Source organism: Neoarius graeffei, chromosome 10 (assembly GCF_027579695.1).
Source record: "Neoarius graeffei isolate fNeoGra1 chromosome 10, fNeoGra1.pri, whole genome shotgun sequence".
Lineage (NCBI taxonomy): Eukaryota > Metazoa > Chordata > Actinopteri > Siluriformes > Ariidae > Neoarius > Neoarius graeffei.
Window position 1 is genome coordinate 90,289,498 of NC_083578.1, and position 24,411 is coordinate 90,313,908.

The 24,411-nt window shown below is 43.5% G+C and overlaps 1 protein-coding gene across 2 annotated transcripts in view; it reads right to left on the bottom strand.

Annotated features, from left to right (window-relative positions):
• Positions 1 to 24,411, bottom strand: part of LOC132893447 (zinc finger protein GLIS1) — a 174,140-nt gene that overhangs the window by 35,025 nt on the left and 114,704 nt on the right. Inside the window, exons 6-8 of one of the 2 annotated variants that reach the window (XM_060932595.1) lie at positions 23,918 to 24,016; positions 19,968 to 20,142; positions 6,585 to 6,717 (exon numbers count right to left, since the gene is read on the bottom strand). In XM_060932595.1, the coding sequence (XP_060788578.1) occupies positions 6,585 to 6,717; positions 19,968 to 20,142; positions 23,918 to 24,016 (407 nt within the window). Of the gene's footprint in view, positions 1 to 6,584; positions 6,718 to 19,967; positions 20,143 to 23,905; positions 24,017 to 24,411 lie in introns of both variants that reach the window. The other variant, XM_060932594.1, reaches the window with a different exon arrangement.

Here is a 24,411-nt window from a genome sequence, read left to right on the forward strand (position 1 = left end):
TAGAACATAGATGACATGTCAAATGTTTAAACTGAGAAAATGTATCATTTAAAGAGAAAAATTAGGTGATTTTAAATTTCATGACAACAACACATCTCAAAAAAGTTGGGACAAAGCCATGTTTACCACTGTGAGACATCCCCTTTTCTCTTTACAACAGTCTGTAAACGTCTGGGGACTGAGGAGACAAGTTGCTCAAGTTTAGGGATAGGAATGTTAACCCATTCTTGCCTAATGTAGGATTCTAGTTGCTCAACTCTCTTAGGTCTTTTTTGTCGTATCTTCCGTTTTATGATGCGCCAAATGTTTTCTATGGGTGAAAGATCTGGACTGCAGGCTGGCCAGTTCAGTACCCGGACCCTTCTTCTACGCAGCCATGATGCTGTAATTGATGCAGTATGTGGTTTGGCATTGTCATGTTGGAAAATGCAAGGTCTTCCCTGAAAGAGACGTCGTCTGGATGGGAGCATATGTTGCTCTAAAACCTGGATATACCTTTCAGCATTGATGGTGTCTTTCCAGATGTGTAAGCTGCCCATGCCACACGCACTAATGCAACCCCATACCATCAGAGATGCAGGCTTCTGAACTGAGCACTGATAACAACTTGGATCGTCCTTCTCCTCTTTAGTCCGAATGACACGGCGTCCCTGATTTCCATAAAGAACTTCAAATTTTGATTCGTCTGACCACAGAACAGTTTTCCACTTTGCCACAGTCCATTTTAAATGAGCCTTGGCCCAGAGAAGACGTCTGTGCTTCTGGATCATGTTTAGATACGGCTTCTTCTTTGAACTATAGAGTTTTAGCTGGCAACGGCGGATGGCACGGTGAATTGTGTTCACAGATAATGTTCTCTGGAAGTATTCCTGAGCCCATTTTGTGATTTCCAATACAGAAGCATGCCTGTATGTGATGCAGTGCCGTCTAAGGGCCCGAAGATCACGGGCACCCAGTATGGTTTTCGGGCCTTGACCCTTACGCACAGAGATTCTTCCAGATTCTCTGAATCTTTTGATGATATTATGCACTGTAGATGATGATGTGTTCAAACTCTTTGCAATTTTACACTGTCGAACTCCTTTCTGATATTGCTCCACTATTTGTCGGTGCAGAATTAGGGGGATTGGTGATCCTCTTCCCATCTTTACTTCTGAGAGCCGCTGCCACTCCAAGATGCTCTTTTTATACCCAGTCATGTTAATGACCTATTGCCAATTGACCTAATGAGTTGCAATTTGGTCCTCCAGCTGTTCCTTTTTTGTACCTTTAACTTTTCCAGCCTCTTATTGCCCCTGTCCCAACTTTTTTGAGATGTGTTGCTGTCATGAAATTTCAAATGAGCCAATATTTGGCATGAAATTTCAAAATGTCTCACTTTCGACATTTGATATGTTGTCTATGTTCTATTGTGAATACAATATCAGTTTTTGAGATTTGTAAATTATTGCATTCCGTTTTTATTTACAATTTGTACTTTGTCCCAACTTTTTGGGAATCGGGGTTGTAGTATTTTTAATGTTGAAATATTTCATTTAATTATTTTTTAAGCCATTTTTGATCAACAGCATTTTTTTTACGTGTCTTAGACCTTTGCACAGGACTGTATATACACTGGGAACATGTAGATTTATACATTTTGTCTTCAGTTTTGGAGAGACACACATTAGTTGTTCTCATGTCATTATGGGTGGTTGTTGTTGATTTTTGGCAATAAAAATGTAGTTTTGTACACAGTGTAAATATGTGGTAGTTCTGGGCACTTTCCCGTACATTCAGCCAAGTTTTCCTTTTACAAGGACCATAATGATGTTAGAGTGACCAAAATGGTGAACGTCTCCAATAAGAATCTGTAAGACAGTAAATTGTTACCCGTCTGACCTTTAAATTCAGCTCCGTATTTATTTTATGGAAAAAGTCACAGTTTATTCTGGATTGGCTGAATAAACATACTGTAGCTGATGGTTCACAAGAGAGATGGGGCTGTGATTGGTGTGGTGAAGGTGTGTGTGTGTGTGTGTGTGTGTGTGTGTGTGTGTGTGTGTGTGTGTGTGTGTGTGTGTGTGTGTGTGTGTGTGTTGCTGGGTGGCTGTATGCTGAGCTAAGGTTACAATTAAAACAAACGTGAACAGAGATGGAAAAGAAGCCAGTGCTCGTTAAGGTAAATGTTGCATGTCAGGTAAATATCCTGAACATATGAAAAGGCATCGATCAAAACAAAGAAACAAAAAAACCAAACACCAATCACACACCAACTTTCCAAAATTCTCCAACATTCACGATTAACCACCAACATTCACCAGAACATGTCTTCAAACACCAACATTCTTCAACATGCACCACTCTTATCCATCACACACCACTGGTGTATAACTTTACACACCAACACCCTGGAGTTGCTATCTGGCTTTATGATGTTCAGAAAAGAACTGAGACGCCAAATGAACAGCAACAATCACACACAGGGACAAAAACACCAAACCCTCACCATCAAATACCAGTTCACAACTACATCTGCTAATATACTCAAACACCTTGCAACACAGTTAAACATCAACCATTTCCATCAAAGAGCATCCTACACCAAAGTATTCAAAAACAGCCTAGAAGAAAATGACAAACACATGAATGGAAGACAACACACAAGCCCGTGAAAACAGTTACATGTCGGTCCTGGGATCGAGATGCTGAACCTCTTCTGCCCCTCGGACCTGCCTGATCCATCCTGGTGCCCTGTGTCTGGTCGGAGTTTTATCACATCGCTCCTGTGGAGGACGGCCCCATGAGGACAGTTGAAAGTCACACCTGGAGGACGCTCTGGACTCTTACAGTAATGCTTTTATGGCTGAGGACTACAGTTGACTTGCTAACTTTAGGACTGCAGTTGTCATGAACAGTTTTGCACTCAAGTTTCCATCAATGAAGAGTTTATAACATCAACGAAACTGACTTCATGTTAAAACTGTTAATGTTATAGTCAGGCTGTCTGTTGTTGCCTAAATGAGGATGGGTTCCCTTTTGAGTCTGGTTCCTCTCGAGGTTTCTTCCTCATGTCGTCTGAGGGAGTTTTTCTTTGCCACCGTCGCCACAGGCTTCATCATTGGGGATAGATTAGGGATAAAATTAGCTCATGTTTTAAGTTGTTCTAATTCTGTAAAGCTGCTTTGCGACAATGTTTATTGTTAAAAGCGCGATACAAATAAACTTGACTTGACTTGACCAACAAACACCAACAGAAAAACCATCAAACCCAGACCTTCACCATTAAATACCAACACCCACTAATATACTAATCATGTTTGATGGTGTTTGAAACACCAACCATTATCATCATCAAATGGCATCTTCCACCAACGTCCAGCAATATTCTCCATGAAGCACCAACACAAACACCATCAAACATGTACTCACACCAAGATCTGCTATTATACTCAAACACCATGCAGCACAAACAGCAACTGGTACCATCAAACAGCATCTTACACCAACATACCCAAACACCAACAAACACCGATATCATAATTAAACACCATTAAAACAAGCCAACACTGTTCAAAATACACCAACAAACACCACTGAAACACAATCAGACACTAACCAACACCACAGAATATCATCCCATCCCACACCAACATTCTCCATTCAACACCAACAAACACATTTACACACCAAGGCACAAAAAACCTGCCATATACCCACATCCTTCCTCAAGTACCATCACACACCAACATTTTCCATTAAACACAATCACACACCAACACTCTCCATTAAATAACAACACATGAACATTCTCCATTAAACACCATCACACGACAACATTCTCCATTAAACACCATCACACAACAACATTCTCCATTAAACACCATCACACACCAGCATTCTCCATTAAACACCACCACTTTCCAATAAACACCATCACACACCAGCATTTTCCAATAAACATCATCACACACCAACACTCTCCATTAAACACCATCACACACCAACATTCTCCATTAAACACCATCACACACCAACACTCTCCATTAAACACCATCATACACCAACACTCTCCATTAAACACCATCACACACCAACACTCTCCATTAAACACCATCACACACCAGCATTCTCCATTAAACACCATCACACACCAGCATTTTCCAATAAACACCATCACACACCAACATTTTCCATTAAACACAATCACACACAAACATTCTCCATTAAATAACAACACATGAACATTCTCCATTAAACATCATCACACACCAGCATTTTCCATTAAACACCATCACTTTCCAATAAACACCATCACACACCAACACTCTCCATTAAACACCATCACACAACAACATTCTCCATTAAACATCATCACACACCAGCATTCTCCATTAAACACCATCACTTTCCAATAAACACCATCACACACCAACACTCTCCATTAAACACCATCACACAACAACATTCTCCATTAAACACCATCACACACCAGCATTCTCCATTAAACACCATCACTTTCCAATAAACACCATCACACACCAGCATTTTCCAATAAACACCATCACACACCAACACTCTCCATTAAACACCATCACACACCAACACACCCTATTAAACACCATCACACACCAACACTCTCCATTAAACACCATCACACACCAACACTCTCCATTAAACACCATCACACACCAACACTCTCCATTAAACACAATCACACACCAACACTCTCCATTAAACACCATCACACACCAACACTCTCCATTAAACACCATCACACAACAACATTCTCCATTAAACACCATCACACACCAGCATTCTCCATTAAACACCATCACTTTCCAATAAACACCATCACACACCAGCATTTTCCAATAAACACCATCACACACCAACACTCTCCATTAAACACCATCACACACCAACACACCCTATTAAACACCATCACACACCAACACTCTCCATTAAACACCATCACACACCAACACTCTCCATTAAACACAATCACACACCAACACACTCCATTAAACACCATCACACACCAACACTCTCCATTAAACACCATCACACAACAACATTCTCCATTAAACACCATCACACACCAGCATTTTCCAATAAACACATCACACACTAACATTCTCCATTAAACACCATCACACACCAACACACTCTATTAAACACCATCACACACCAACACACTCTATTAAACACCATCACACACCAACACTCTCCATTAAACACCATCACACACCAACACTCTCCATTAAACACCATCACACACCAGCATTTTCCAATAAACACCATCACACACCAACACTCTCCATTAAACACCATCACACACCAACACACTCTATTAAACACCATCACACACCAACACTCTCCATTAAACACCATCACACACCAACACTCTCCATTAAACACCATCACACACCAACACTCTCCATTAAACACCATCACACACCAACACTCTCCATTAATCACCAACAATCACATTTACACATGAAGACAAAAAAATCTGTCATCCACCCACATCGTTCCTCAAATACCAGCAAACACCATTAAATGAAGATGTGTATATCATTGCTTTACACACGTCTTCTAATAACATGGTCTGTCTCATGGCACTTCATATTGTAGCCTTTACAAAAAAAAAAAAAAAAGAGTCCATTAAACACCAAGCTGTGTGAAAACTCGATCACCCTTCCAGTGAAGAGGCAGGCGCAGTGTTTAAATACTACCGATAGGGGGCAGTGTTGGAAATGTTTCTTCATGCTGCTAAAAACATCCTGACACAACATTGGGGCAGAATTGTAATGAGAAGCAGATTATACTGATGTTTTGCCCCACTGAGGCACACAAATGTGATATTAGAGTTACGAAATTGAATGATTTATCGAAGAGGAACACAGAAATATTCTCGGCCAATCCCCTTTTTTTTTTTAAAACAAATTATTTAAAATTGAGATTAATACTAGGGTGGCACGGTGGTGTAGTGGTTAGCGCTGTCACCTCACAGCAAGAAGGTCCGGGTTCGAGCCCCGGGGCCGGCGAGGGCCTTTCTGTGCGGAGTTTGCATGTTCTCCCCGTGTCCGCGTGGGTTTCCTCCGGGTGCTCCGGTTTCCCCCACAGTCCAAAGACATGCAGGTTAGGTTAACTGGTGACTCTAAATTGAGCGTAGGTGTGAATGTGAGTGTGAATGGTTGTCTGTGTCTATGTGTCAGCCCTGTGATGACCTGGCGACTTGTCCAGGGTGTACCCCGCCTTTCACCCGTAGTCAGCTGGGATAGGCTCCAGCTCGCCTGCGACCCTGTAGAACAGGATAAGCGGCTACAGATGATGGATGGATGGAGATAAATACTTTATTTGTTTGAGAAATCCCTGTGGAAAAGTCGCTCACACACAATTTGCTTCATCTTTTTAACTTGTTTTTAAAACTGCTATATGATATAAATCTGACTTTTAAACTCAGTCTCCAAAAGCACCACCGTTAGGGACACTCACAGAACCAGAAATTAACACTAGAGTGTGTCCTGTGTGTGTGTGTGTGTGTGTGTGTGTGTGTGTGTGTGTGTGTGTGTGTGTGTGTGTGTGTGTGAGTTACCCACCCATCTCGGGCTGCTGAAGGCAGCTGTGGAGGATTCTGGGCATTGATGATGTCATCGCGGTCTAGGCGGGGTGGTCGTGGGGGAAGGTGAGGCGGGGCAGAGAGCAGATCAGCACTGGAGCCAGAGAACAAGCCTGAAAGACAAACAATGTTAATACGTTAAATTTACAGAATCAGGTTATAAAGAAACACCACATTGAGCTGATTAACCACACCCCTCCCTCTAGAAAGTTCCTACACCCCCCCCACACACAAATATACACAAAAATATTCATGTATGTACAATTAAATACCACCAAACACCAACATTCTCCATTAAACACCAACACACACTATAAACGTTTGAACAATGTCCAGTAATCGAACTAATACACATGTGAGATTGCTGGAAACTTTCCAGAAACTCCTCAGCAATTGTACACGGATATGAGATGCCAACATCGTATGTTTTGGGTTTTTTTTGAAAGTCAGGGTGGGTACACACACAAATAGCAAAAAAAAAAAAACCACCACACTGTTTGAATTAACCCCCTTTTGCCTTTCCTCATGAAACAGAATTTCATTCAGCGTGCTGTTGTTTTGACAGAACAAATCCAATAAGAGACCTTTTGAAAAAAATATATAAAGCATTTCTTTGTTTGCAGTTTGCTTTCATGTCGACTCGCTTCGATGGAAAATGACCCGCCTTAATGGACTGTTCTGGGGGAAAAAAAAAAGATCTGACCAGTGAAGCTGACAAGCTACCGATGTTTTTAATCCACAGTCACAGGGGGACGAGGTTAACGCTGAGGTTAATGTCAAAGTGGATTTTTTTTTTTTTACACCTCAGCGATGGTGTCCAACATCAGATCACGTGCTACTGTCCGCACACAGGGCCAAATCCGCCTCCTTTCATCCTCTCGTGATATTTTAAAGCCTGAGATGCTGAAACAGTGACATTCTTTTTCTGTTGATCTGCTATCACAATTCAACACTCTGATGATTTTCCCAGAAGCCCCAGGGCCAGATAAACCTGAGGACACAATCACTGCGGCGGCATTCTTACCCCGTGCTCCACTGCTATTTTTAACATTCTCTTGGACTTTTCAGCAGCCCCTCGACACTGACCGTAAGAACAACGCAGCTGTTTGAGTTTCCAGTCATGTACAGATCATGTCTGGGGTTTATACCTGCTTTAAAGTGACTAACCAGGAAATGTTGAAATTACTGTATGGGATTATGAAATGTCATCGTTTTATGTGGGGCAGCACGGTGATGTCGTGGTTAGCACTGTCACCTCACAGCAAGAAGGTCCGGGTTTGAGCCCCGTGGCCGGCGAGGGCCTTTCTGTGCGGAGTTTGCATGTTCTCCCCGTGTCCGCGTGGGTTTCCTCCGGGTGCTCCGGTTTCCCCCACAGTCCAAAGACATGCAGGTTAGGTTAACTGGTGACTCTAAATTGAGCGTAGGTGTGAATGTGAGTGTGAATGGTTGTCTGTGTCTATGTGTCAGCCCTGTGATGACCTGGCGACTTGTCCAGGGTGAACCCCGCCTTTCGCCCGTAGTCAGCTGGGATAGGCTCCAGCTCGCCTGCGACCCTGTAGAACAGGATAAAGCTGCTACAGATAATGAGATGAGATGAGATCGTTTTACGTTAATACATGATGTTCTAGGCAAAAAAAAATTAAGTGGACTTTAGCTTAAAAAACATGTTAAATTTGTAACATCAGTTCGTCAGGCCCGTTCCCCAGGCGTGGCCGTACTGGATTAGCCAGATATATGAGGAGACGAAAATGAGGGTGACGTAAAATTCCGCACGTCTTCTTCATTCTGTCCTGGATCCACCATTGTGTGCAGCCAGAGCTATTATCACCTTCCATTTTTTTCAAGCATTATTTTGTTTGTGTGTTACATTTTAAGTCGTATAATTCTTGTGGTTTGTGAAGGAGTCGTGTCTTCATCTATATCTTCTCAAAGATGGGTAAACACTTCATTCTCCAATAAACACCAACACACTCCATTAAAAACCAACACAGACCAACATACTGTATGTTGGGCCTACAAGTGTGAAAACCAGGATTCAGGACCCAAGGAAACACCAGGGCTGTCATGGCATCATGGCTATCCTTTGAAGGATCCAAGACGTTTGGCCGAGTGGCTTCATCAAGTAAAGCAAGAAAATTTTACTCCTGGAAAAAGCAGCAAATTGTGCAGAAGATTTACAGAAGACTGAGGATTTGTGGAGGACTTGTATGAAAAAAATCAGTGGGAAGAAGCGAGACACGAGGCAGAAACGACAACTGAAGCCAGACGCGATCCCGACTGTTTTACCACAAAACACTGACAGCACGACGGCACACCGTGTCACGCATCAAACGGATGGAAGATAAGCAGGTAAATATACATATATAGATTTTTTTAACAAACAGGCAATAAACTCGCCACTACTTTAATTTGATTCCTTTTCTAATCCTGCATTAACATAATTTTTGTGGAGAAATGCAAACAAATTGACCGAGACCATAACACGCTACACCATAATATTATACTATGGACCCTTTTCACGTGATGTCACGACAAACGCGGCCGCCATTTTGGACATGAACTACCAGTAGTCTACCACAGCCAACAACGAGGAACGACGGCGAAGCATCGAAAGGAATATAGCCATCAAAGAAAGTTTTTACTTTCAGCAAGACTTCCATCATGCCATTATATTGTTGTGCACCTGGATGTAGTAACCATCAACACACAAGGCAAGATTTATCATTTTATCGGATCCCGACAGATGCTGACCGACGGAGAAGATGGATGGTCTCTAAAATATTGGCAAAATGATGTTTATTGACATAGCAATCGTGTGTAACGGGAAGCATTTGCATATCCGAAGTGTTGTGTTTACATCAAAGATAAAATAAACCGATATGACAACGACTGCTGCTGCCAGGTTGGGGACACAAACTAGTAGAAAGGAAGTGTGCCAACAGACTTCCTTTGTGGTCGATTCTGCTTTAAGGTAAGATGCATTTAATTATTCGTCTGCTGTGGGTTTGGAATCGGTAGCCTGACCGATTCGTTCATGTTTGTGGTGCCATTTGTTTGTTGACGCGTGTTGAAATGGAAGATTGGTTGTTGACATGATTTCCAGTGATGCTTTGGTGCTGCTGTGGATCAGATGTGTTGAGTTGCCTGACTGTTTTTTTTTCTTGCGTGCGGTATCATTGTTGACGCGAGGTTGTTTTTTGAACATGCCAATGCGGACACGATTTCCCCTGATGAGTTATGACTTCAGACGCGATGCGTGTGTGGAGGTGTGGAGTCCGCGTGATATGTGCGTAAGATAGGCTTCTCATGTGTTTGAAGATCCGCGCTCCCAGACAAGCGCAAGCGCAAGCACCCCCCCCAAGGGAAAAAAAGGGACCCCCCGAAAATATCGGCATAGTTCGAACACTGGGTTGGAGAAAGTAATGGCAAATAGTGAGCGCACAAACCATAGAAGGTAAACTGTACACAGCGCCAGGGCAGTGTGATGGCATGTCTACTTTTAGATTGTGTTAGCTTATCAATGAACACACTCGTCACTCGACGAGTTTCACGTCTTTACGACGGATACTTAAATGTGTGTTAGGTATTATTGTTGCAGTCTAAGCAGTCATTGTAGCAGCTACTGTAGATGAGCGAGAACCGAAAGGGTCTGTGCCATAAACCGTTATTTCTTCCAGGGGCGATTCTAGCATCTGATCTTTGGAGGTGCTTAGCCCCCACAGCTGACAGAGGCACCTGGCTTGAACGACAGTGTTTCCACGTTTATTCCGCATTTAGACTAGACAAGAAGACTAGACTAGACAAGACTAGACTTATGCAATGTTTTAACAGAAGCTGACCCAATAAACTATGATATCTACACATTTACAACCACTGACACAAATATTTACGTTATATTTTTAACTAAACAAGACCTACTACTGCATTTGTAATGTTGGAGCTATTCATTTTGAACAGTGGTAATTGTTAATTAATGTGTTATTGTGTAATAATAGTGTGTATTATTATGATTTTACATTAGTTTACATTAGTTTATATTTTTTGTTATATAGACAATGACCAGGGTTTGGATTTGTGAATGATAAGCAAACGTAAACGCTATGTTACATTAAATAAAATTGACTAACACACGGTGGTCTAGCACCGTAGCACTTGTACAGCTCTGCACAAAAGTATCTCGATATGGATGATAAATGTCGTTTTTATCATTCTGTTCATAGACCAGGGAACATCAATATTTCATTATGCATATTATTGTGTTGTGTTTAACAATTGTAACTCCAGTCCGTACCTCATCTCACTATACCAGTAATACTCAGGTGCTACTTCGAGTTCCTCATCGGCGTGGAATCCGGTTAAAAAAACACCATGTCGTAGCAAGCACTCGCGCGGACAGGCAACCCAATCAGAGGGGACGCAAGGAGGAGAGGGATTTTACTGCTCATAGAACTATCACGTAACAGGTGAATTCAAGAACACACACATGCCCGCGCACATATTCATTGCGCAGTGCGCAAGGGCACTTATTTCTGAAAATTACATCCAAAAGCAGTGTTTTTGAGGGTGCTGAGCTAGGGGGTGCTGAGCTCGTTTTTGGGGGTGCTTGAGCACCCCCAAAAATAGGCTAAACACGCCCCTGATTTCTTCATGTCCAAAATGGCGGTCGCGTTTACGAAGGTCACGTGAGTGAAAAGGGTCTATAGTCTCGTACAGCAATGCACTTGTACACCTCCGCTGTGCTCACGGAAAATCACATCACGCACGATGGAGTTATGGCGGCCTGCCTGACAAAAAATAATAGTCCCGCCTATTTTTATCATTTTAGTGGTTATATCGCCAAGAACAAATTCAACATGCAGCTTTTTTATAAATAAAGGACAGACACAAAGACCGACTTTCAGCTCAGTTTGTTTATTTGCGAGATATTTCCTTTAAACCGGGCAAAATGGCTGCTGTGGTGTTGCATGTAAAAAAACAAAACAAAACAAAACACACAGTACCCGGTGCGATATCAGTGCAGGAGCAACTGATGAAACAATGCGATGCTGCTTCTCGTCAGAACGGTCTCTTATCAGAACAACAAGAGAAATGTGACGAGATTTCTTTATCTTTTTTAAATAATTACACACGATGGTGTTTACACGGTGTGTTTCTGATCTAAACTTCCGTCAAAGCTTTTAATGCTCCAAATGGATGAAAGATACGCAGGTGAGTATCTGATCAATGTGTGTGTGTGTAAAAGTTTGCGCAAGTCAAACCCAACTCAATTTCCAACAGATTTAACATTTCATGATTTAACGCTGATTTGATTCGTACGCGCGTGCCGATGCCTGGGACACATGACACAGTTGCATGTGTGGCATTTGGTAACGGCCATAAGACACCATAAAAGGCAATGCATATGACGCTGAACACCAAATCGCATCAAAAGGCCAAAGATCGGTCACACCAGATCAGACACGTCTCAGTTATTTAGCGCTGGCTCGAATAAACGTTGCACAGCATGAAAAGAAGAGTTTTCTGCCGAAAAGTCAATACTGACTTTATCCGATCCAGTAACAGATCGTCCCTTACGACCCTGATGGGAATTCAAGCTACTAGTCAAAAGTCCACAAAACCTCTTCCTGGAACAGATCCTACCTGAGCTGCTCACACACTTGATTTATTACCCTGAAATCCTCCATCAAAGCCCCTTAAGTGCTTTCCCCTTTAGCCCCAACATCTGCTCCTACAACGGGAAACACTCGGCACGTAATGGCTGAGATTGCTTCGCCTTTTATGCGAGGCACAGAGGAGTGTGTGTGATGTTTCAGAGAGACAGGAGGAGGAGGTCAATTGCTGTAATTATTTATTTACCGTCCTTCTTATACGCAGCCATTATAGCGTTCATCATCGCTGCTGCTTTAGTCCTCCGCACGTTTCGGGGTGTTTCCTGCTCCGACACACCCAGGTGATAATGAGCTGATGAGTGGCATCAGGTGGCTTCGAGAAGGAAACACACCATCATTTACAGTACAGAGGGAATTAATCAGCAGCCGACAAACAACCCGATACAGTCCTGATCTCGGGTCGGTTCTTGAAGGAAACTTGTTTTTTATTGATTGACAGCCAAACCATTACATCATCAAATGATAAGACCATAGATTTACTGTAAACCGTGTGAGTTTTTATGTCTTTATAGCTACGTATATATTTAATAGCTATTCCATGAAATCAAGTCGTACATGAGCTGATAGCCGACGAGGCGCGTAGCACCGAGATTGAGTGGAATAACTGTTTTATTCTCTCCACATTCACTGGATTTTGAGAAACGGAGCATTTTTTATTTTTGCAAATTCAAGAAATAAAAACTTTATCCAAAACGTCCTACAAAATAATTTTCACTTAGAATGTAAACAAACTGGCGAAATGACAGGAGCAATTTGTGAAAAATGCAATAATAATAATAATAATAATAATAATAATAATAATTCTTGAAAAATAAAAAAAGATACACTCTTACCATCAAATATTTTTGTTTCATATTTTGTTGGGTTTTGTTTTGTTTGTGGGGTTTTTTTTGTTTTTTTTGGGGGGTGCTGCTTCTTCTTTCGGATTTTTTTTGGCGGTTGGTAAACCAACTTAAAGCCACAGTCGCTACATGCCCCAATACACAATCCTCCTCAGTCTTCTTTTCCTACAAGTTACGACACGGAAAAATCCCCAAAGCTGGGGTTCCCGTGTTAGAACTCATGCATTTCGTAAACTGCTCTCTCCACGGCCAGTCTACCACCTTATTCTGATCATAAATCAATAAAGATTACTCGGCCCAACATGTTCAATTCAAGTCGATACGATTGATCCAAACAGTCGATTTTATTTCAGCTAAGAAGAAAACGTCCAGTCTACTCCGCCGGTGCTGCCATTTTGGAAATCACATGATGCACTGCTGTGCGCTGATTGGTTGAAAGGTGAGAGACGTTGAATTTGTCTGCAAGAAACCACCAGCCACCAATGTTTTGAATGTGAACTGTCAAAATGAGTAACAAAAACAGGACTAAAGGCTCACAAGAGTACACCGTGTCACGGTATGGAAGGGTTAGAAATTAAACAAGTAGGATACAAAGTCTGTAGGTAAAACAAAACAGTACGGTGTGTAAGATTCATGAACACCGTTCGAGCTTTGGCCAATCAGCACGCAGGAATGCAATCACATGATTTTCAATCATAGCGGCACCGGTGGAGTAGACGAACTTTCTGGCACGATTCAGAAAATCGGCAGCAGGGGACACTGATATAATGAGGATTTGAAGTTGCTGATATGTTGAGTCGGGAAACCTTTACTGTTTTGTGATCAAACAGAGACGGACAGATTGCACGTGGAGTGAAGCGCTCATGAATTACAGCTCTGGGGATTTTTCCATGTCATAACTTGTAGGACAAGAAGCCCAATGAGGATTGTGTATTGGGGCATGAAGCGACTGCACTTAAAGGTGCGTTATCGCCACTGACTGGGCTGGAGTGTGGAACAGGAGATACTAGGGGGGAAAAAAACTATATTCTTTTAGATATTTCTGTTTCTTTTAAATACTTGATCATTTTTGGGGTTTTGTTTTCAAGTAGAGTTTTTATTTCATCCTCGGTTGGTTCAGCAACACGCTCCACCATTTTGTTTTTCTCCACTCATGATATATATGAGCTGATAGCCTAGTCGTAGAGTAGCCAATCAGAGCGCATGATTGTTTATATGCAGTGAATGTGGATAGAATAAATACATATATAGCTATAAATGCATGTGATTGGCTGAAACAGAGGAGGCGGTACAGGTTCCTGATTAATAAACCAGAGCTGCTGAACGACAGCCAGTTTTTTCATACGTTTATTGTTTCTGCTACAGCACTTTTTTTTTTTCACATCCGGATCTCATTCTTCTTAAACTAAAGAACGTGTACAGCTATAAAACTAGCGATGCGGGCAAAAACATTTCATCTGCGATAAACAGAGTAACACAGAGAGCTCAGCTCTGAGGCAACAATCTCACAGAAACTAAATTAATTCTCATTCTCTCTCTCTCTCTCTCTCTCTCTCTCTGTCTCTCTGTCCTGGCTGATGAACAAAGCAGCGCGGAGCAAGCAGAATCGATCCGAACAGCATTTACATTCAGCACATTGGCGAGCTCTGACCACAGTGAGAACACACCAGAGGAGAACAAACAGCAGGATTAAAAGGCCTCGGCTGCTCGGGGCGAGAGAAAATTTGCACACTGATGCAGCAAGATGTCCTCTTTGAACCGAGTCAAAGAACGAAAGAGTCCGAGCCAAGACTTTTTCAGCAGAACTGAAACCGATTGAACAAGTTCAGCTTCGGGGCTGTGTTTAAGAAAACGGCAGTTGTGCTGTAAATTGCGCGCATGACGCTACACACAGCTCCAGGTGTTTCCCTCACTTCAGCAAGTCCATGTGAGAGTCGGTGTCGTCCAGGAGCGAGCCTCGTCTCGCGCTAAACTCTACGGCCCTCATCACAGCATTAAACACATAACCGTGAGCGATTATCGAGTGTAATAATCAGAACACAGGCAGAAATCTTTTGACCTTTGACCTCACAGCGAGTGCAACTCGAGTAAGTTCAGGTGAGCGCGATGGAGGACGCGTAGCCATAAAACTTCCAGGCATCACGCGTCCATCCTGCTGCAGGCCGTAACATGTGGGCTTCATAAACTTAAAGCTTTCTCGTAAAGCTTGTGAAACACTGAAAGGAAATGACCAAACTGTGCCCTCACATCATCTGCTCCAAAAAAAAAAAACCCTCAAGTTTTATTGTAATACATCTCATTCAAACTCAAACGGGATACGTCACGTCACACAGAGCCAGAGACGAGTTACGCACTCCGTGATGATTTAATACTGAAACTGCACACATTAAGCGCTATTCAGAAGTTACGCAAGAGTTACGCACTTGGGGGCGGAGCCTGAGTTAAAGACAGGAGCGGTGTTCAGTCCAGCGCCAAGTGGACTTGGAAACAGTTCAACGTGTCACACTGTAACAGAACTTTCCCTCGGGAAATATTCACGTAACTTTTAGCCTTAAGTCGCCATCATGAACTTTAACAGGTCACATGACTGAATGGACCAGATCAGTGTGAACCGAGTCGGGAAAACTGAATCAGGTTTGAGACGCGCTGCATAAACAGGACGAGCAATACAATGACACAGTATCGATATATATTAGTATGTATCATATTAAAGTATCATAGCTGTCATCAGGGGTGGAGTTTTATATTGTTTACATGTTAAAAGTATTTTTCATATAAATTATTTTAACTTCATTTTCCTTCGTATTTATTCATATTTATGCAAAGTTAGCTGAAGTCACGATATGGTGCCGATATTTAAGGCTACGCCCACACTACAGCTCACGACGCTTTGCGATGTTTATTGATAAAAATGTGTTTCATGGCTACGTTTCCCCGAGCTTCGGAAGAATTCCCAAGCCCATCTGCGAGTATTCACTGCTTAGTTTACTGACAAAAACAAACATCGCTAACACATTTCAACACATGCACTGAAATTTTTCGAAGTTTTCAGCCACTCACGACGCAGAGATGCATCAAAAACTACTCGTGAAGCTTGGAGAACATTCGCCGTGCATTGTACAATCGGTATGACTGATGCTACTAATTTTTGCCAAGTATTCGCAAATTAAACCAATCGGAAGCTATAGCGTGACCGTAGCCAAACAAAACAACTTAACAACTATGAAACGTCATTCCAGAATAATCTGACAGCAGTGCAAGTGTGTTTATATGAATGCGCTCATTTTAATACGTTATTGTTTCTATGACAGCAGGGACTTGTATGGTGTTGTATTGCTCTGCTAATAATACAGTAAAATATCCATCCATCCATCCATCCATCCATCCATCCATCCATCCATCCATCCATCCATCCATCTTCTACCGCTTATCCGGATCCAGGTTGTGGGGGTAGCAGCCTAAGCAGAGCAGCCCAGACTTCCCTCTCCCCGGCCACCTCCACCAGCTCTTCCGGGGGAATACCGAGGTGTTCCCAGGCCAGCCGAGAGATGTAATCTCTCCAGTGTGTCCTGGGTCTGCCCCGGAGTCTCCTCCTGGTGGGGCATGCTCAGAAAACCTCCCTTGGGAGGCGTCCAGGGGGCATCCTAACAAGGTGCCCAAACCACCTCAACTGACTCCTTTCGATGTGGAGGAGCAGCGGTTCTACTCCGAGTCTCTCCTGAATGATCAAGCTTCTCACCCCCTCTCTAAGGGAGAGCCCAGCCACCCTGCGGAGAAAACTCATTTCTACCGCTTGTATCCGCGATCTCATTCTTTCGGTCACTACCCATAGCTCGTGCCCATAGCTGAGAGTGGGAATGTAGATGGACCAGTAAATTGAGAGCTTTGCCTTTTGGCTCAGCCCTCTCTTTACCACAACAGACCGATTTAGTGTCCGCATCACTGCTGACGCTGCCCCGATCCTTCTGTCCAACTCCCGCTCCCGCTTATCCTCACTCGTGAACAAAACCCAGAGATACTTAAACTCCTCCACTTTAGGTAGCAACTCCCCCCTGACCTGGAGTAGGCACTCCACCTGTTTCCGGCTGAGCACCATGGCCACGGACTTGGAGGTGCTGATCCTCATCCCAGCCGCTTCGCACTCGGCTGCAAACCGTCCCAGCACATGCTGTAAGCCACAGATTGATGCAGCCAACAGGACCACATCATCTGCAAAAAGCAGAGACGTGATCCTGATGTCACCAAACCAGACAGCCTCCGCCCCTTGGCTGCGCCTAGAAATTCCGTCCGTAAAAGTTATGAACAGAACCGGTGACAAAGGACAGCCCTGGCAGAGTCCAACATGCACCGGGAATGAGTCCGACTTACTGCTGGCAATGCGAACCAAACTCCTGCTCCGGTCATACAGGGACCGAATGGCCTGCAGTAGTGGGCCCTGAACCCCATACTCCCGAAGCACCCCCCACAGAGCACCATGAAGGACACGGTCATAAGCCTTCTCCAGGTCCACAAAACACATGTAGACTGATTAGGCAAACTCTCATGCACCCTCCAGTACCCTTGCAAGGGTAAAGAGCTGGTCCAGTGTTCCACGACCAGGACAAAAACCACACTGTTCCTCCTGAATCCGAGGTTCGACTATCGACCAGATTCTCCTCTCCAGCACCCCAGTATAGGCTTTCCCAGGGAGGCTGAGAAGTGTGATCCCCCATAGTTGGAACACACTCTCCGGCCCCCCTTTTTAAAAAGGGGGACCACCCCAGTCTGCCAATCCAAAGGCACTGTCCCCGACCTCCACGCAGTGCTGAAGAGGCATGTCAGCCAAGACAGCCCAACAACATCCAGTGCCTTCAGGAGCTCAGGACGAATCTCATCCACCCCCAGAGCCTGGCCACAGAGGAGATTTTTAACCATCTTGGCAACCTCAGCCCCTGTGATAGGCGAGTCCTCCCAAGCACCCTCAGACTCTGTGTCCTCCTCAGACAACATGAAAGTGGGATTGAGGAGGTCCTCAAAGTATTCCTTCCACCGTTGTATGATGTCCCCAGTTGAGGTCAACAGTACTCCATCCTCATTGTAAACAGTAGGGACAGAGCACTGTTTTCCTTTCCTGAGCTGCCGGACGGTTTGCCAGAATCTCTTCGAGGCCAACCGAAAGTCACGTTCCATGGCCTCTCTGAACTCTTCCCAGATCCGAGTTTTTGCTTCAGTGACTGCCAGAGCCACATTCCGCTTGGCCTGTTGGTATCTGTCAGCTGCCTCTGGAGACCCACAGGCTAACCAAGCCCGACAGGACTCCTTCTACAGCTTGATGGCTCCCCTCACCACAAGTGTCCACCAGTGGGTTTGGGGATTACCGCCACGACAGGCACCAACAACCTTGTAGCCACAGCTCTGCATGGCCGCCTCAGCAATGGAGGTGCGGAACATGGTCCACTCAGACTCAATGTCCCCATTTGCATAAGCGCAAATGATAGTCAGCGACCGTTCCCCGACCCGAAGGCGCAGGGAAACATCCCTCCCATTCACTGGGGATAACTCTGATGTTAGTGCGCCAAACTGGGGGGCTACCAATAGCCCCACCCCTGCCCGGCATCGCTGAACCTTGCCAACTTCAGCATAGAAGAGAGTCCAACCCCTCTCCAGGAAATTGGTTCCAGAGCCCAAGCTATGAGTTGAGGTGAGCCCAACTATATCTATTCGGTACCGCTCAACTTCACGCACAAGCTCAGGCTCCTTTCCCACCAGAGGGGTGACAGTCCATGTCCCAAAAGCCAGTTTTGTCAGCCGGGGATCAGTACGCCAGGGCCTCTGCCTTTGGCTGCCACCCAATCCACAGTGCACCAGACCCTTACGGCACCTCCTGCGGGTGGTGGGTCCACAGGAGAGTGGTTCCATGTTGCTCATTCGGGCTGGGCCCGACCACCAGGTGTTCACCGATGAGCCTCTCCCTGAGGCCTGGCTCAAGGGTGGGGCCCCGGTATCCCTGGTCCGGGCGAGGGTACTCGGATATCTGTTTTTTCTTTCATAAGGGTCCTTTTTGAAGTAAAATATGTATATATAATTAAATAATTGATATGGTGACATGGGCGGCGCGGTGGTGTAGTGGTTAGCACTGTCGCCTCACAGCAAGAAGGTCCTGGGTTCGAGCCCCGGGGCCGGCGAGGGCCTTTCTGTGTGGAGTTTGCATGTTCTCCCCGTGTCCGCGTGGGTTTCCTCCGGGTGCTCCGGTTTCCCCCACAGTCCAAAGACATGCAGGTTAGGTTAACTGGTGACTCTAAATTGAGCGTAGGTGTGAATGTGAGTGTGAAAGGTTGTCTGTGTCTATGTGTCAGCCCTGTGATGACCTGGCGACTTGTCCAGGGTGAACCCCGCCTTTCGCCCGTAGTCAGCTGGGATAGGCTCCAGCTTGCCTGCGACCCTGTAGAAGGATAAAGCGGCTAGAGATAATGAGATGAGATGAGATATGGTGACATTTTCTGTAAGCAGAAATGTGTTTACTTATGTAACACTTCTGGAAGGAGTCTCCAGCATCAGCGCTGTGGAACAGTCAGAGGTGAAGCTGGAACTTTGTTTTCCAACTTCTTCAGAGGAGTTTACACTTCTTTTTTTTCTTTTTTGACTGGTTTCTCGGTAACACAATAAGCTGTGTTGTTTGTTTGTTTGTTTGTTTGTTTTTCTTATTCACTCCAAGACAGAGGAAAAAAGAGGCTGGTGAAGGAATGACTGTTTACAGCTGCTAGAACGTCTAAACAGTTTTGTGGACAATATTAAACTATAAACAGATAAAAAGTCATAGGTTGTCATTCTTAAATAAATTTAAAAAAAGAAATTGTAATTCAGGGTGTGTACCTGTAAATATATCCTGTCCCAGTGCAGGAGAGCGTCCGTCCTTCCCGTTAACAGGGTGCTGGGACGGGGCGTGGCAATGCTGAGAAGAGGTGGGGCAGTGCTGTGAGGGGGTGGGGCCATGTAGATGCAGGCATTCGCTCAGAGCGTCTGGTTCCAAATGGGGACACGTCCTCAGCTGTCAATCACAGAGAGCAACTGAATAAATAATCAAGACGATGGAGATCAAAAAACACAAAACAGTGAAAGAGCAAAGAAAAGTGAAGCTATCACTGCAGTACTTTCACACATTCGCCCAAATGTTCGTGTGGGTTTCATCTGGGTTTTCTGGTTTCCTCCCAGACGCATGATGTATCACATGACATTAAACCACACCAGTGTGTGAATGTGTGTATGATAAACTGGTGTGTCATTCAGGGTGACGTCCCACCTCACGCCCAGACTATAGATCAGAATAAACCTGATTAAACGCAACTTCCGACAGCTGAGTGATCGTTCAGCTCGGAATTCCAAGTCAGGAACTCGAGCAATATTTACCTCACCCGAGTTCTCGAACATAAACATACCTAACATCACAACAAAATGGCGTCGCACATGTTATACATCATCTCTCTGCATATAACCAGAGAGAAATAATTCATCTACATTTTATTACTGTATGAATATTTATCCAATCCACAACAAACACAAACAAATACGATCTTGTTCCGAGCATCCATGCTTTTCTGAACGCTTTTAGATCTGAATTCTGAGTATGATGGATGGATGCCAGCGTTATAGCTTAGAAGAGCTAGCCCAACGTCTGCTGTCCTCATTCTCCATGATTGATCGATACAGTTTATTCGTGTGTTTATTTTATAAACATAAACAACAACAACAACAACAACAACAACAACAACAACAACAACAACAACAACAAGGGGTTACTTCCTGATTTGTAATTCCAGACTGTTAAACTTGTTAATACCGTGTACTCATTAATTTAACGTACATAGCAACAGATGTTCATGTCCTTCGGATACACTTCTTTCATTTTCTTTCTATCCCTCATTTTTTATTCACTTAATAATTCATATTAGCTGAAAAAGTAAGCGGTGAGGGGATTAACCCGAGTCGAACTGGAGGGAGGGTTTGGTCGAGGGTGTGTTAGAAACAGAAACAGCGCTGGAACACGGCCCGCGATTGCATAAAAGCCACTTTGCTTGTAAGTATTCCTCAGCACTAGCGTGACACGCAGTATTTATCACCCGTTACGCAAACGCAACGGAGGCCCTGAATGACATGGGGCAATTGTTTCAAGCCCGCGTGTGTTTTCACCCACTTGTGAGTGTCCTTGTAGTTTCACATGGTATAAACGTTTAAAGCTCTCTTCATTAGGACTAAAATCTGGATATGATGTTCTCCTGATGCTTTAAATGGGGTGTGATGTGAACCTTGAGTTGTTATAAATAAAAATGCTGATTGCTGTATGAATATGAACAATCCAAAACAAAACAATCACAAATGAACTAATACCTAAAACTAAATCAGGTGCTGGAGAAATCCACTGCGCTTCACCCGTTATCGAAACAGCAGGCATGTGATCTGACGATCGATGGGCTACGAGGGTTTGTTTGACATCTTCTGCACCACATCTGGCCAGCGGTTTTTCGGGGTTCAGCACAGCGAGGTTTATTAACAACGGCTCGCTCTCACATGTGTTTCCGCTTTGCGCTATTTAGCAGGAGAAGGGAACAGCATCATCCGGACGCCACTTAGCCACGTGCAACAATGAGGCCTTTCTGTGCACACTGATGCGCTTTAATGAGGAATGTGAACTACAGTGAGTGTGTGTGTGTGTGTGTGTGTGTGTGTGTGTGTGTGTGTGTACATTAAAAACAGTTGTCACTGATCTACAGTGGAGGAATTGATTTACAAAAACAAGTCTAAATAAAAAGCAACTGTGCCAAGAAAGAGGCGATGAACCGTGAAAGTCACCTACCGAACATTATAAAGCTCTAATGAATCATTAATAAAGCACAGATAAAGGAGTAATAAAGCATTAATGAAGCACTGATGAAGTAGTAATCAAGTTTTAATCACGCACTAATGAAGCACCAATAAAGCATTACTGAGGAACCAATGAAGCACCAAAAGCACTAACAGAGCTCTGACTGAATCGCTAATCAGGTATGAATAAAGCACCAATGAAACACCACTGAAGCACTAATGAAGCTCTAATTAGGTACTTATAAGGCACTAATGGAGCTATGGTGAGGCACTCTTGGAGCTCCAATGAGGCACTAATGGAGCTTGAATGAAAATCTATTGATGCTTTATTGAAACACTAATGAGGCTCTAATGAAGCTCTAATGAGGCACTAATAGGGCTCTGATGATGCTCTATTGAGGCTCTAACGAAGTTCTACTGAGGCACTAATTGGGCTCTAATGAAACTAATAAGGCACTAATAGGGCTGTAATGAAACTCTATTGCGGCTCTAATGAGGCACTAATAGGGCTCTGATGATGCTCTATTGAGTCTCTAACGAAGCTCTAATGAAGCTCTAATGAGGCACTAATAGGGCTCTAATGAAACTAATAAGGCACTAATAGGGCTGTAATGAAACTCTATTGTGGCTCTAATGAGGCACTAATAGGGCTCTAATGAAGCTCTATTTAGGCACTAATTGGGTTCTAATAAGGTACTAATGAGGCACTAATGGAGCTCTAATGAAGCTCTATTGAGGCACTAATGAGGCATTAATAGGGCTATAATGAAGCTCTATTGAGGTATTAAATAGGGCTCTGATGACGCTCTATTGAGGCTCTAATGAAGCCCTAATGAGGCACGAATGGAGCTCTATTGAGACACTAATGAGGCACTAATAGGGCTCTAATGAAACTGTTGAGGCTCTGTTGAAGCTCTATTGAGGCGCTAATAGGGCTCTAATGAAGCTCTATTGAGGATGTAATGAGGCTCTAATGAAGTTCTATTTAGGCACTAATTAGGCTCTCTTGAGGCACTAATAGGGCTCCAATGAAGCTCTAATGAGGTATTAATGAGGCTCTAATGAAGCTCTATTGAGGCTCTAACAAGGCACTAATGGAGCTCTATTGAGGCACTATTGGAGCTCTAATGAAGCTCTAATGTGGTACTAATGAGGCACTAATTGAGCTCTAATGAACCTCCACTGAGGCACTAATGGAGCTCCAATGAAACTTTAATGAGGTACTAATGAGGCACTAATGGAGCTCTAATAAAGCTCTATTGAGGCTCTAATGAAGCTCTAATGAGACACTAATGGAGCTCTATTGAGGCACTATTGGAGCTCCAATAAAGTACTAATGTGGTACTAATGAGGTACTAATGGAGTTCTAATAAAGCTCTATTGAGGCTCTAATGAAGCTCTAATGAGACACTAATGGAGCTCTATTGAGGCATTATTGGCGCTCCAATGAAGTACTAATGTGGTACTAATGAGGTACTAATGGAGTTCTAATAAAGCTCTATTGAGGCTCTAATGAAGCTCTAATGAGACACTAATGGAGCTCTATTGAGGCATTATTGGCGTGCCAATGAAGTACTAATGTGGTACTAATGAGGCACTAATTGAGCTCTAATGAAACTCTATTGAGGCACTAATGAAACTAATAAAGCTCTAATGAGGCACTAATGAAGCTCTAATGGAGCTCTAATGAAGCTTTAGATCATCAAGTTCATGTAAAATCATGTTTCACAGCATGATGCCATTATCAGCGTACGTGAATAAAGTTCAGCTGTAATCAGAACAGAAACAGCACAAGATTTGCCAATCACAAGACGTCCTGTCACTCGTCCCTCCCACACTGCTTTTAGGTAACTAGGTCCATGAGCTAACTAGCTTTTGATTAACGAGGCAGATTTTTACCACATGTGGGTTTAATGTTTATGTGGTTTAATGTTTTTCCTCCCGTCTCTTACCTTCCTACGCACCTGCTGCTCTTTTGCCGAGTGGATTTTGACGTGTTTGCGCAGGGAGCTGGGATCCGTGTAGCGCTTCGTGCAGCCGGGGATCTGACACGCGTACGGCTTCTAAAACACAGCAACAGTCTCAAGTTAACATGTTTAATAATAAAATTAATGAATAAATAAAACAGCTCTGGTGAACAGTTTTCCAAACGTCTGCCCAGTGCACCATTATCGTTGTAATATTCAGAGCTTCAACCACAAACCACATGATTCCCAGTGAAATTTTAATTAATTACAATCACAATGTGGAGCAACAGAATCACAGCACATCTTCATCGTCATTAGAAGAAATTCTGAATGAAGTTGACGTGGAAAAAGGAAACGGAGTAAACGTACCTTTCCACTGAGAAGTTACAGAAAGAAACGAGACAAGAGGGAAGAGAAGAAGACAGATAATATTTTAGTAAGTTTAACAACATTCAGGAAAGGTTTTTCTAAAAAATGCTTTCTGTAAGAAG